The sequence below is a fragment of the Thalassophryne amazonica genome, chromosome 4 (genome assembly GCF_902500255.1).
Source record: "Thalassophryne amazonica chromosome 4, fThaAma1.1, whole genome shotgun sequence".
In the NCBI taxonomy this organism is placed as follows: Eukaryota; Metazoa; Chordata; class Actinopteri; order Batrachoidiformes; family Batrachoididae; genus Thalassophryne; species Thalassophryne amazonica.
The window spans coordinates 111,581,829-111,597,481 of record NC_047106.1 but is presented as its reverse complement, the minus strand read 5'-3'; the positions used below and the strand labels follow the sequence as shown (position 1 = coordinate 111,597,481).

Below are 15,653 nucleotides of genomic sequence, written 5' to 3'. Positions count from 1 at the left end.
CTGAAAATACTACAGTGAGCAGGTCAGGAACCGTTGAGTCATTAAAGAAATAATAATAATGATATGGAGGCTAGTTAACTGGTGTACTAACATTTTAAGACCTGAGTGTTACTAGAAATTATATAATTGATCCAAATATTTTTCATATGGCTTGCACAAACAAGCACCGCTACTGTGCGCACACGCTGCAAATCTGAACAGGCTGTTATATCCACAATAGACCTTACAGTACAGAAATGTGTCCATTCCTTCCCATGGGCGACTTACATAATGTGAACTATTGTCTCCATCATATCTGTATTTAACACAAGCAGCTGCGCCTCTCTGTGGTGCACAGTAACGCGTCATTGCATGCGTCAGGCTCAGAGCTGAATGGATCTCACGCTGTAATAAATGATCAACTCTGTAGGAGTTATGACATGTACCTGATGGGCCAGGCCATTACAGCATTAATAAACATGAATCTCACCTCCAACAGTGGTCCAGAAGTGTTTCACAGCGCGAACGTAGACGTGGAGCCGAGATGCAGCCTGCGGTTAAAATCCTCTCACCCAAAATAAAAAAATACATCCCATGTGATAATCCAACCATCGCGGTGCCCAGAGTTGCATTGTGCTGCTGAAGTGAACAAAAAAGAAATTAAAGTCCCCTGGAAAGGCCCTCTGTCTGACGCAGGGGACAGCATGGCCCAATGCCAGCAAACTTTCAGCGAAGCGCACGCTTAGTGGCTCATATGCATACACACACAGACACATGGCTGAGTGATAATTACAGCCCCATTTGTGTGAACGGAGCGCACCTGTGCCACGCACCTGCGTGCTGCGCTCTTGCACACGTGCGCATGAGGAACACAGGGCTGTGTCCCACTTCGTCTCGTGTTTGCCATCCAGATGTTTATACATCGGGTAGTCTTCACCGCCTTTTATGGCCATCTGACAGCAGTCTGTGTCATTTACCTGTTGTTGTTATTTATGCACTTTGGATGCCATTGTTCAATTGTGGACGAGGTGGTCTGGATGCATTCTGACACTGCCTAGGGATGGGTATCGAGAACCAGTTCTTTTCGGGTATCGTTAAGAAATTATTTGATCCACCAATATCAATAGCCTTTTTGCTTCACGATTCCCTTATCGGTCCTTCAGAGTGTCCGTTGTTTTTGTCAGGAAAATGATCATTTCTCTACATTGATTACAGACCCTTCAGTGGGTCTGTAATCAACCATTTCTGTAGTGCGGCTTTGCCTCCGATCCACTGCTTCGTTAGATCTTTGCTTCGCTCCTCTTCAGAAACGGCGACTTCACTTCTTAACCTCTCTCAGAGCCATTAAAATATGTCAATCGTGAGTCACTTTTGTGCGGATTAAAGTGACTAACTGGCACTCCTGTCTTGTTGCAAGAAAGAAATGAGAATTGTCCTCGTTCCGTTGCTCCAAACACTGCGCCGCTCAGAATTTATAACTTCAAAGTGAATCGCTGTTTAAATCAAATGACACTTCTTTCCAAACATTATACAAACAATAAACTGCAAACGTTTTTTCCTCCCAAAATGAGACGTGCATGTTCTTGCATTCTTGCTATGTGTGATGACGGCTTTAGTGATCCAACTTGAAAGCATTGACATGGAAAGTGGGGGCTGTGCACTGTATATTGTAAGTGGACAAGTTGTAATGTTAGTCACAGTAAGGTCAGCCATGCAATTATTTTTGCAATTATTAGAAAAATAAAGAATATTTTTTTCTAAAATTTTTATTGTGTGTTTATTAGTGAGATGTCATGAACGTTTTTAATTGCACTAGTTTGAAGACAATTTTGGATCAAAGTTCACTTGATTTTGTGTTTGTCCAACTTTAGTCATGTCAGTCACACTCTAAATGTCCACTGCAGCACAAAAAAGCACAAAATTAAGGTTAATTGACAATACTGCCATGTAAAGCAAGGGCCATGAAACAACATCAATAATGATGGATTTGCCCTAATCCATCTGAAACAGCTTTTGAAGCAATTATAAATTATCTTTGTTACACCCGATAATGTTTGCAAATGAAGAGAGCGGCCACACGAATTAAACCAAAAACAAAAGGATAAAGGATGTAATGTTCTCACATAACTTTAGTCATTCTGAAACAAATCCAACATGACAAAACTTACACAGCACATGCATGTTCATGAACCTCATATAATACATCCTAGGACAGTACTACTCAGCTTGCATTCCTCCTTCAAGGGCCGAAAACAACAACAGCTCCAGATGACCTTCCAAAATTGATCTCTAATGATCACAGATATTAAAATTACAGTTAATTTCTGCCTCCAGATTCAGAGCATGACCAAAAAGTACTGGATTCTTCCCCTTGTGGATTCTCCACCAGCTTTCAGAAACATCGGTTCATCAGTTTTCCAGTAATCCTGAAAACTCACATAGAAACAGACAAACAAATGCAAGCAAAAACAGAATTTCCTTAGCCAAGGTTAAAAAAAAGAAAAATATGTACATTGTTGTACAAATTGTTGAACAAAAATATTGAGGGGCTGCTTGCTCATAAACAAACTGGAAAAAACGGTCATCGCATAAATCAGAAAGTGTTTTGAAATATGAAAGTGTGTACATATAAAAATAGTAAGAAGTACTGCCATTTCTGTGTGCTATAAATATGAAAATATCCATCGATAACAACATGCTCAACACTAATTTGTTGGGTATGTAAACTAAACACGGCAAACAAGTTATTCATTTATTATGAAAAACAGCAAGGCCAAGATGGTCAAGTGTCATGATGTGAGAAGTCAACCACCATCTGCCATCATAATAATAGTTCAAAAAAGGGTTTCACGTTTTCCTCCAATTCAGACTCAAAGGTTCATGTGATCTACATAGAAACTACTAAAAACATTAAAATCTGTAATAAAAAGGACTTTTGATTGTTCAACTGCAGTTCTGTGCATCCACACTCATCAACGTTTGTTGGTCCAGTGATTCCTCTGAAGACAACAATGACGATGCAAAGTGTTTTAGGGTCAAGAGTTGTTGACGGCAACCACTGTGGTATTAATATTTATTGTGCCATTCACACTGGCTGACACTCACCTCCTCAATATCCAAGTTTTTTCTGGATTTGTAAATAAACTCCCCAATGGCAACAAAAACTGAGAGAACAAGTCCAGCTGCCAGCACAATAAAAATACCCCCAATGTTCTCCACACCCAGTGCGCTGGCCTCTTTGCTGTCCTCCTCCGGGCAGCCGTTGCCCCTCCACCACTTTTCCTTCATCATGTGCAATTTCCCTTCTTCCTGCAGCTGCAAGATGGCAATGGTCACCTTGTCTCGGTAAGGGGATCCTAGAAATGGAAACACCAGCAGAATCAAGTACATTGGGTGGTTATGTGTGTGCAGGCTCTTTGTTAGTTTTCTGTCTTACCAATTGGCGTTCCCACCCCGTAGCCCTTTGAATCTATCAAGCCTCCAATCTGCGTGAGGTTGCAGTTACGCTGGCTGATGTACTCAATGCTGGTTGACTCCATCAGAAGAGCGTAATCTGTAGTTAGGACTCGCTGAATCCCCTCCCGATTGTTTTTCACCAAAGCAGTGTTTTTCCTGCTGCTCATGAATGCCCACATTTTCTCATATGTTGAGATCTTCGATTTCTGTGGGATGAGAATAAATACTGGATGACAGCACAGGTAATGTACATGATTGATGCTCTGTAATATATACAGTGAGGAAAATAAGTATTTGAACACCCTGCGATTTTGCAAGTTCTCCCACTTAAAAATCATGGAGGGGTCTGAAATTTTCCACTGTGAGAAACATAATCTAAAAAAAAATATCCAGAAATCACAATGTATGATTTTTTAATAATTTATTTGTATGTTACTGCTACCGGCAATGCGAACCTCAGAACCACAGAATCTCGTCTCTGCTGTTTGCGGACGATGTGGTTCTGTTGGCTTCGTCAAATCAGGACCTTCAGCGTGCACTGGGGCGGTTTGCAGCCGAGTGTGAGGTGTCCGGGATGAAAATCAGCACCTCCAAATCCGAGGCCATGGTTCTCGACCGGAAAAAGGTGCTTTGCCCTCTTCAGGTCGGTGGAGTGTCCTTGCCTCAAGTGGAGGAGTTTAAGTATCTCGGGGTCTTATTCACGAGTGAGGGACGGATGGAGCATGAGATCGATAGACAGATCGGTGCAGCGTCTGCAGTGATGCGGTCGCTGTATCGGACCGTCGTGGTGAAGAGAGAGCTGAGTAGGGGGCAAAGCTCTCGATTTACCGATCGATCTACGTTCCGATCCTCACCTATGGTCATGAGACTTGGCTCATGACCGAAAGAACGAAATCACGGGTACAAGTGGCCGAGATGAGTTTCCTCCACAGGGTGGCTGTACGCTCCCTTAGAGATAGGGTGAGGAGCTCGGCCACTCAGGAGGGGCTCGGAGTCGAGCCGCTGCTCCTCCACATCGAAAGGAGTCAGTTGAGGTGGCTCGGGCATCTTTTCCGGATGCCCCTTGGACGCCTCGCTGGAGAGGTGTTCCGGGCACGTCCCATTGGGAGGAGGCCCCGGGGAAGACCCAGGACACGCTGGAAGGATTACATCTCTTGGCTGGCTTGGGAACGCCTTGGGGTTCCCCCGGAGGAGCTGGGGGACGTGTGTGTGGATCGGGAGGTCTGGGCGGCTTTGCTTGAGCTGCTGCCCCCGCGACCCGACTCCGGATAAAGCGGAAGAAAATGGATGGATGGATGGATGGATGTTACTGCTGCAAATAAGTATTTGAACACCAACCAACCAGCAAGAATTCTGGCTCACACAGACCTGTTAATTTTTCTTTAAGAAGCCCTCTTATTCTGCACCTGTTTGAACTTGTTACCTTTATAAAAGACACCTGTTCACACACTCAATCAATCACACGCCAACCTGTTCACCATAGCCAAGACCAAAGAGCTGTCTAAGGACACCATGGACAAAACTGTAGACCTGCACAAGGCTGGGATGGACTACAGGACAACAGGCAAGCAGCTTGGTAGAAGACAACAACTGTTATGATTATTTATTAGAAAGTGGAAGAAACACAAGATGACTGTCAATCTCCCTTGTCTGGGATTCCATGCAAGATCTCACTTTGTGGGGTAAGGATGATTCTGAGAAAGCTCAGAACTACACAGGAGGACCTGGTCAATGACCTGAAGAGAGCTGGGATCACAGTCACAAAGATTACATTAGTAACACATGATGCTGTCATGGTTTGAAATCCTGCAGGGCAGCAAGGTCCCCCTGCTCAAGCCAGCACATGTCCAGGCCCGTTTGAAGTTCACCAGCTTTTTGGAATCAAGTCCACTTACCATGTTTAGAGGATGAGCACAACCCCAAGAAAACCATCCCAACCATGAAGCATGGGGGTGGAAACATCATACTCTAGGGGTGCTCTTCTGCAAAGGGGGCATGACAACTGCACTGTATTGAAGGGAGGGTGGATGGGGTCATGTATTGTGAGATTTTGGCAAACAACCTCCTCGCCTCAGTAAGAGCATTGAAGATGGGTCATGGCTGGGTCTTCTAGCATGACAATGACCCCAAACACACGGCCAGGGCAACTAAGGAGGGGCTCTTTAAGAAGCATTTCAAGGTCCTGGAGTGGCCTGGCCAGTCTCCAGACCTGAACTCAATAGAAAATGTTTGGAGGGAGCTGAAAGTCCAAACCTGAAAGATCTAGAGAAGATCTGTATGGAGGAGTGGACCAGAATCCCTGCTGCAGTGTGTGCAAACCTGGTGAAAAACTACAGGAAACGTTTGACCTCTGTAATTGCAAACAAAGGCTACTGTACCAAATATTAACACTGATTTTCACAGCTGTTTAAATACTTATTTGCAGCAGTAACATACAAATAAATTATAAAAAAAAGATTTTTTTTTTTTTTTTTTTTTAGATTATGTCTCTCACAGTGGACATACACCTAAGATGAAAATTTCAGACCCCTTCATGATTTCTAAGTGGGAGAACTTGCAAAATCACAGGGTGTTCAAATACTTATTTTCCTCACTATATATATATACTCAACAAAAATATAAACGCAACACTTTTGGTTTTGCTCCCATTTTGTATGAGATGAACTCAAAGATCTAAAACTTTTTCCACATACACAATATCACCATTTCCCTCAAATATTGTTCACAAACCAGTCGAAATCTGTGATAGTGAGCACTTCTCCTTTGCTGTGATAATTCATCCCACCTCACAGGTGTGCCATATCAAGATGCTGATTAGACACCATGATTAGTGCACAGGTGTGCCTTAGACTGTCCACAATAAAAGGCCACTCTGAAAGGTGCAGTTTTGTTTTACTGGGGGGGGGATACCAGTCAGTATCTGGTGGGACCACCATTTGCCTCATGCAGTGCAACACATCTCCTTCGCATCATCCGTGAAGAGAACACCTCTCCAACGTGCCAAACGCCAGCGAATGTGAGCATTTGCCCACTCAAGTTGGTTACGACGATGAACTGGAGTCAGGTCGAGACCCTGATGAGGACGACGAGCATGCAGATGAGCTTCCCTGAGACGGTTTCTGACAGTTTGTGCAGAAATTCTTTGGTTATGCAAACCGATTGTTTCAGCAGCTGTCCGAGTGGCTGGTCTCAGACGATCTTGGAGGTGAACATGCTGGATGTGGAGGTCCTGGGCTGGTGTGGTTACACGTGGTCTGCGGTTGTGAGGCTGGTTGGATGTACTGCCAAATTCTCTGAAACGCCTTTGGAGATGGCTTATGGTAGAGAAATGAACATTCAATACACGAGCAACAGCTCTGGTTGACATTCCTGCTGTCAGCATGCCAATTGCACGCTCCCTCAAATCTTGCGACATGTGTGGCATTGTGCTGTGTGATAAAACTGCACCTTTCAGAGTGGCCTTTTATTGTGGGCAGTCTAAGGCACACCTGTGCACTAATCATGGTGTCTAATCAGCATCTTGGTATGGCACACCTGTGAGGTGGGATGGATTATTTCAGCAAAGGAGAAGTGCTAACTATCACAGATTTCGACTGGTTTGTGAACAATATTTGAGGGAAATGGTGATATTGTGTATGTGGAAAAAGTTTTAGATCTTTGAGTTCATCTCATACAAAATGGGAGCAAAACCAAAAGTGTTGCGTTTATATTTTTGTTGAGTGTATATATATATATATATATATATATACACGAGGTCTATTAGAAAAGTATCCGACCTTATTATTTTTTTCAAAAACCATATGGATTTGAATCACATGTGAGTACATCAGACAGGCTTGAACCCTCGTGGGCATGCGAGAGTTTTTTCATGCCTGTCGGTTACGTCATTCGCCTGTGGGCAGTCTTTGAGTGAGGAGTCGCCCACCCTCTCGTCGATTTTTTCATTGTTTAGGAATGGCTCAGAGACTGCTGCTTTGTTTGTTCAAACTTTTTTCAAAACTGTAAGGCACAACTGAGTGGACACCATTCGATAAATTCAGCTGGTTTTCGGTAAAAATTTTAACGGCTGATGAGAGATTTTGGTCTGGTAGTGTCGCCGTAAGGACGGCCCACGGCGCCTGACGGCCATCTGCGCTTCGAGGCGGCAGCGTCTCGCCGTTTCAAGTTGAAAACTTCCACATTTCAGGCTCTGTTGACCCAGGAAGTCGTCAGAGAACAGAGAACTTTCAGAAGAAGTCGGCATGAGGAGTTTATTCGGACATTCCATTGTTAACAGACATTTTGTAATGAAAGAACGTGCGGGCAGAGTCGCATGTCGGGCCGGACCCGACCGCGGGGGGTCGCGACAGGAAAAACACCTCCGTTGGAAACCTTAATGGACAAGCTAGAACATGTCCAAGCTGTTAAACAATTTCTCAGTTACTCACTTGTTGAAAGCCATCAAAAGCCGCCTGAATTTTACAAATGGTTTTCAACACGGAGGTGTTTTTCCTGTCGCGGCGCACACAGATTCACCGAGTCGTCACGGAAATGACTCAGCGAATTTGCGCGCACATCTTTCATTACAAAATGTCCTTAAACAGTGGAATGTCCGCATAAACTCCTCATGCCGGCCTCTTCTGAATCTTCTCTGTTCTCTCACGATGTCCTGGGTCAACAGAGCCTTAAATTAGGATGTTTTCAGCTCGAAACAGGCAGACGACGGCGCCTGGAAGCGCTGCAGGACGTCCCGCTCCATGGGAAGTCCTTACACCGACAGAAACACCCCATAATCTCTCATCAGCCGTTAAACTTTTCACCGAAAACCAGCTGAATTTCTCGAATAGTGTCCACTCGGATATTCCTCACAGGTCCAGAAAAAAGTTTGATAAAGCAACGCGCGCCGTCTCGAGCAGCGTGTGAAACAAAGGAATTCAGCCGAGAGGGCGGGACCACATCTCACTCAAGGCCTGCCCGCAGGGAAATGACGTCACCGACATGCGTGAAAAAACTCACGCATGCGCACGAGGGTTCAAGCATGAAAAATTTCATTTTAAAAAAAGATGGAAAGTGACAGTTGTGCATTCAGTTCCCATTCTTTTTCAGGTATAATGGTTGCTGCGCTACCGGCGAAACAATCATTTGCCATGGAAACATTTCCTGCAGGCTTTTGTTTGCTTGAGTATATGAGAAATTTTTGACAATCATTGCTTCAAATCTTTCGTTTCTCTGTCAGCTAGCGTGTTACTGAAATGACTCAAGTGAAACCGTTATTTACAATCAAATTTGCTTTCATGTTTGCATTGTTGCCTCCCTTCCTGTAACGCTTTCATCTAAAAGATACGTTACCTTAAAGAAGGTCATGGTCGAGCCATCTCTTACAGCACCGTATTCAATTTTGGTTTGCTTGGCCAAGTCGTCCGCTGAGTCAATTGGCGAGTCCATTCTCTCCACGGTGAGAAAGGCAGCCAGGTTGGCAGTGTACGAGGAGATGATGATGAGCGTGAAGAACCACCAGATTCCACCGACTATCCTTGTGGAGAGGGCTTTAGGCATCAGTTCTGATCCTACAAGGTGACAACACCAGGCAGATGACGTCTATCATGGGGGTTTCCAGGGGAACAGAAGGCAGTTTGACCCACATAGACACTTTCTAAGATATTTGTAATAATGTATTGTCTAGTGGATTATGTTACTGTCTTCAGAATCCACCAACACACAAATCATGAATAATCGTATTTTATAATCAATAAACCAAAAATGAGTTCTCATGTATTTAGCTCTTTAGATGATGTGTGTAGTGTCATGCATGCAGGGAAGTGCAGCACCAGTGCATGCTCCCAGACTTATCTTGATATCAAATTTAATCTTTGTGGTTTTGCAATTTTACATGACCATTTAAGTCCTATATAGGTCCTCAGGGCCAATGCTGCTGGTGCTTATCTGCAGATTCGATTGCATGAAGTGGATGACAATCATTGATTCCTTCTGGATGGGATGCCTGTCCATTGCAGGTTACTGTCCTAGCCAAAGCTGGTACCTATTTACTGCTTGGTAGACTGGAACAATGCAGATGAAGTGTCTTATCCAAGGACACAGACAGGGTGCATGACTGGAAATGAAGTGCAGGTCTACATATTGGAAGTTTAACTTCTGTCCACTGCAGTACCTAACCTGCAACATGACCAAGTGATGAACATAAAAAACATCTTTAGATGTTGTATCTTCCAGGTCAATGTCTATGATCAGGTCTTTGTGTAGTTGCTGTTCTCCAGCCTACAGTCAGAATGCTTCTTGCAGTTTGTTACCACAAAAGACAAATGTCTCAGCAGAGTCCTGCAAAAGGTCTAGGTGTCTTGCTGTCTTCTGGGTATAGTGTTACAGCTTGACTACACTGGGCAAAGGACAAGAAGCAGCCACCCTCACGTCACAAATGATAAAATATACAGTAGCTACATTTAACTAAAGGATTTTGTTCAATATGCATTAAATTACTCCAGTCACAGAATCGGAATGTGTCATTTACATGAGCACAAAAATGGTATCAGATGTGTCGTTTTATATTCATTTTATTAATTCACTAATTTTCTGCCACTTATCCGGGTCCAGGTTGCAGACTAACAGCTCATCTGATACTTCCCTATCCTCAGCCAAGTCCTTAAAGGAGACCTGCATTGAAAAAAATGCAGTCAGATTTTTTGAACAAAAAATGACTTACATTTACACATGAGATCCTTCTGAATGTAGTAAAGTAAATCTGCAAGCCCAGATCTGTCATTCAACGGAGAAATCTTCATTTGAAAATGACAAATTTACAGCCCTCCGCAAATTGTCCCTCTCATCATGGACGCTGCCGAGACGTCACGGACAAGACCCTCTCCCAGCATGCATTGCGCCAATTGTAATTTGTGGATTTATGTCAGTTTGCCTCTGCACCTTTTTCTTGTCTTATACAGAAGGATCTACTTTTTTTAAAACTTCATATTGTCTTGCGGCACGTTTGGTGAGTACACATTTCTTTTATTTTTGCTTGAAAATTATTTTGGGGGACTTTTTCATACGCCCGTTTGATTGAGTGGTGTCGCAATGAAAATCTACTGTCTTTCGTCTCCGGTACCATCGCGGGATATGGAGGCGAGACCCGCAAAGAATCCCAGTCATTACAAATATATAAACCTCTCTCAGCGTCCATGGAGCTCTGGGGCTCCGATTGCCGAGACGTGCGGTGCTGTGGATTTTGCCGCAAGAAGTCTGTCCTTGCAGCAACAGGTATACCGGCCGCTTTGCAATAAAACAGCGAGCGTAGCGGAGGCAGAGAGCGGGAGAGGAAGAACGGCGCCCGCTGTCGATGTCGTTGCTGATCTGAGCACACAGATCTGTATCTCACATTCATTGCAGCTTACTTTTGGATGTTGAAACCAGGACGTGTATAAGTAACATTACTAACAGATAAAATCAATTTCAATGCGGGATCGGACTGAAGGCGGGAGAGCGTCGTCTTGTCCCTGACGTCATGGAAATGATACGGCTGTACAAACTGTTTTCACAGAGGGCTAAATTTTAGCTGCAAATTTGTCATTTTTAAACAACGATTTCTCCGCTGAATTACAAATTTGGGCTTACAGATTTACTTTACTGCATTCACAAGGGTCTTATAAATACATATCAGCTATTTCTTTCTGAAATCTGACCACATTTATTTCAATGCAGGTCTACTTTAAATTCTTCCTGGGAGATCTCAAAGTGTTCCCAAGCCAGCTCAGAAATATAATCCTTCCAGCATGTCCTGGGTCTTCCACAGGGCCTCCTCCCAGTTGGGCATGTCTGGAAGACCTCTCTAGGGACACAACCAGGGGGATATGGTCACCAGATGCCTGAATCACCTCAGCTGGAGCCTTTCGATATGAAGAAGCAGCAGCTAGTTCTGACGCAAACCCATGAATGCAGGCAGTAACCAGGACAGGATATTGAGTGAAAAAAACACAAGTCATATATTTTTCCCAGGGTTAGGGTTAGGGTTAGGGTTAGAGGTGGCAACAAACTGGAGATTAACTGGAGATTAACCGGAGGGAGCAGGTGGCACAACCCATGGAAGCAACTCACACAAAAGAAAATACTCACTAAGAAATGGTTAAACATGGGGTAACAATGGAAAATGCATAAAGACAAACCAATATTCTCAACGAGGCAAGAAGAGAGAATGAACCTGTAAAAGGCAAGGAACAAGTGAGGGCTTAAATACCAAATGATTAACTAAACACAGGTGTGTGAAACGATGGAGGCAGGGACAAAAAATGCATGTGGAAACAACAGGAAGCAAGGTGGCTGAACTAAACAGACCTCAAGAGGTGAGTGGAGAAAATAACATAATAACCAAAAAACACAATGTGACAGCACAATGAATACTAGATGTGAAATGAAACGTGAGGCTCAGATGTGTACCAAATGAAAGTGTAGAAAACAAACTTGAAAAAAAAGAAAATAAGCAGTTCACAAACAGCAAGAACTAAGTAATGATTATAAGACATATAAAAACCAAAAACAGCAAACTAGCATTGGACTCAAACATGTGACAGAGTGCAACAGAAGGACACAACAGGACTGACAGGTGATCGGAACACAAAATAACTGATAGTGACACTCATAGTGACACTTAAAGGGTAGGGTTGTTCATGTTATATAGTGAAAAAATAAAAGTTGTGAGAGACTTCGGGCCACATGTTGTTTTTGTTCCAATTGGGGTTTTATAGGTGCAGACCAAATTTGAACTCAATCAGATAAGGTCCCACACATTTTCCTCTCCCTCCACTGGGACAGTAATGTCACCCTAATGGGAGAAGACTCTGCCATTAGTTTTTCTTTTACAGACACATGTGATGGCTTCTAATGGCAAAAAGTGGTGATTGATTGGTCACCCAAAGGAAAGTATTATTGGAATTACTGGATTACTACATTGCTTGTTTGAGGAAAATTGTTGCTTTGTGGGGGACCCCTAAACAATATCCAATTACAATCAAATTTGGCACAGATCTTTTATTTTATTAGTGGAACAAGAACAGCGTGGCGCAAAAGATTTTGTAACATTTGACATTTTGAACAGGTCTATTAAAGGGGCACTAACAGGGGAGCAAACCACAACAAGATCCCTCCTCTAAGGGACGGCCCCAACACCCCCCAAAAAGACCACCCACAACACAAAACGGAGCCAACAAAAACAGGGGGAACGAAACACAGGCACAATAACCAAAATGGGAAACAACTAACAAAACCTGAAGCCCCCAAAATGACAAAGACCCGGGAGGGTGGATGGAGCCGGAAGGTGGGAACTGCCAAAAATAAAATCAGGTACACCCCTTAGCACAGCAATCACTGCCTACACCGAGAGACTGGTCGGCATGGACCAATGATGAAGTTTGGAGGATGGCCAGGTGGCTGACAAACGTCCACCACAGACTTGGGAGCATGGCCAGGCCATCTACAGATGCTGAAAGCAGCAAGGGGTAGGGGGCCAACAGACTCCCCAGAGTCCATGGTCGAGGTCGCAGGAGGAGAGAGACATAGTCATAGTCAGACGTGCAGCTGAACGGCCCTCCGGAGTACACAGGGATGTCTGGTGGGCTGTTGGATGACCCACCAGAGTTCACGATGGTGTCAGGTGGGCAGCTGGACTGTCCCACAAGATTCCACAGCCGGAGCAGGAGGGTGATCATACGGCTCACAAGCGTCCACAGCAGACATAGGAGGGCAACCATACTGTTCACAGTCGGACCGGCTTCCATAGGACCAGAGGTGGCAACTCCTACTCATGGGAGGAGCCAGTTGGTTCCCTCACCTCCAGTAAGGAACTGGACCTGCTCAATGACCTGAAGCATAAAGCAGATGGTAGTTGTTTTCCCATGTCCACCCGGAGCCAAGAGACAGCTCTGCTGGGACCAAGATGTCAGTGACCACAGGGGCAGGTGGCCTCTCTGGAGGTGTGGTGCCAATAGGAGTGGAGCCTGCAGGCTCCTCCAAATTGCTGACATTCTCTAAACCGGAGTCCACCAGATCCCCAGGAACTGTGTTGTCATCAGGAACACAACCAGACAACCCCCTGAAACATCAACATCACCCAGAAGAGAGCAGAACTCTCCCTCAGACCTGGAAAGTAAAGCAGATGAAATGTGTTGCTCTGTGACCGCCTCAGCGTAAACAGGAGAGGGGGCGTGTCCAGCCACAACTGTCTCTGAGGTCGGATAAAACACAGATGATGAAGTGCGTCTGTCCATGAGCACCTCAGAGCTTGGAGAAGACAAAACAGATGAGGCACGCCTGTCCACCACCACATCAGAGCTTGGAGAGGAAAAACAAATGATGAGGTGCAGCCATCCACAACGGCCTAAGAGCTTGGAGAAAAACAACAGAAGATGTGGAGTGCCTGATCACGTCCACCTCAGTGCTCAGAGATACAACGGGCAAGGGGGCGTGTCCATCCATGACAGCCTTAAAGCCGGGAGAAAAAACAGGTGGAGTGGAGCACCTGTTCAAGTCCGCCTCAGTGATCGGGGATCCAACAGGCGAGGAGGCATGTCTGTCCATGATCATCTTGGAGCTGGAAGAAAAAGCTGGGTTGTTTTCTGCAGCACTGGTCCTGATGGTGGTCCATCCGGCCAGGCTTCACAACAGTGTCTGTTGTGGAGGTTGTGGCTGTAGTCCGTGGGAAGGGTGGAATGGAGGGAATGTTTTTGGTCAAAAAAGGAACTGATCTCATGCTGTAATATATGATCACCTTCTAACTCTGTATGCACCACTCTGCTTTTAATCATTGGTGATTGATCTCTGCTCTCTTCCACAGCATGTCTTTTTCCTGATTCTCTCCCCTCAGCCCCAACCAGTCCCAGCAGAAGACTGCCCCTCCCTGAGCCTGGTTCTGCTGGAGGTTTCTTCCTGTTAAAAGGGAGTTTTTCCTTCCCACTGTCGCCAAGTGCTTGCTCATTGACCATTGGGGTTTTTCTGTAATTATTGTATGGCTTTTGCCTTACAATATAAAGCGCCTTGGGGCAACTGTTTGTTGTGATTTGGCGCTATATAAATAAAATTGATTTGATTTGATTTGATTTGAACTCTGTAGGAGTGTTTCACGGGGAGCTGAGACCGCAGCCTGTGGTTAAAATCCTCTCACCCAAAATAAAAAAATACATCCCATGTGATAATCCAACCATTGCCGTGTCCAGACAATTCTGGACACTGCACCGTCAAAAAAAAAAAAAAAAAAGGCACAAAATCAGCCGAGTCTGGAAAGTACAAAAAAATCCAAGGGGTCATCAATATAGGGAGGTATCTGTTCTTGAATAATTTGGGTTCTGATATTGTGCGGGTAGGCTGTGTCGCTATGTCACATGCAGAGAGTATGATGTCATCTAATGAGTCCAATATTTTATTTCTCTCACAAGGGATTAGAGTGTCGGTGAAGTCGAAGTAAAGGTCCTGGATTTCGAAAAAAACTTTGGCAGTATCATGGAGGTCAAGTGCGTCTGACTCATCTACGGAGAACAAGTCCAGGTCTCCCTCAGCATCAGAGAGGAACCACTCCTCTGAGTCAGAACAGTAAGGATCGAGTTCTGGGAGCAGAGCCTTAGAGGTTGCCACACCCAGTCTGGAAGTCTGCTCCTGTTAAACAGGTCGTCAGTGCTATATTATGTCTGGGAACCAGTCACAGACCCAAAAATTGTCCTCCACCAGAGTCCATGCTTGGTCCAGAAAATCTAACTTTTTCTTTGGTGTGTAGCAGCAATGGTAGCAATTAAAGAGGTAATTGATTTTTTTTTCTCTTTTTTTCAGAACAGCAAGTGTGATTAAGATGAACAGTAAAAGAAAATCAGAAAAGCAGCCAAGGTCACTGAGCTGTATTTCTTATATCAATAAAATATTATGTATGTTCTCACACACACACATACACATACACAATGTAAGTAACCGAATGTGAACTAAATTCTATCAGCACTCTTATTATTGTTATTTATTTCTATTTAGGTGCAGGAGTGATGGCTGAGTGAGTTCATCGCTTCTATTATTTTTGCCAAATTTAATGGCTTTTCTTTTGTTCGCTTCTCCAGAATGGAGGCCACCAAACAAAACGTGCTTTCTTTTCTCTACCTCTGCAAAGGCTGTTCAGTTTCACAGTGTGTAATTCTCTTTCGTCTGAGTTTTTCCTTTTTCCATTTCTCTTTTCTGTGTGAGAAAATGGATCTGTGTTTTGA

General features: G+C 44.2%; 1 protein-coding gene across 3 annotated transcripts in view; it reads right to left on the bottom strand.

The window, feature by feature from the left end:
- Positions 1-2,104: 2,104 nt before the first annotated feature.
- LOC117508628 (glutamate receptor ionotropic, kainate 1-like) overlaps positions 2,105-15,653 on the bottom strand; it is a 185,555-nt gene continuing 172,006 nt past the window's right edge. For 2 of the 3 annotated variants that reach the window (XM_034168426.1, XM_034168427.1), the window contains 3 exons: positions 8,764-8,981; positions 3,416-3,641; positions 2,111-3,335 (listed from right to left, as the gene is read on the bottom strand). In XM_034168426.1, coding sequence (XP_034024317.1) covers positions 3,046-3,335; positions 3,416-3,641; positions 8,764-8,981 — 734 coding nt within the window. In that variant the 3' untranslated portion in view covers positions 2,111-3,045. Of the gene's footprint in view, positions 3,336-3,415; positions 3,642-8,763; positions 8,982-15,653 lie in introns of all 3 variants that reach the window. The other variant, XR_004560149.1, reaches the window with a different exon arrangement.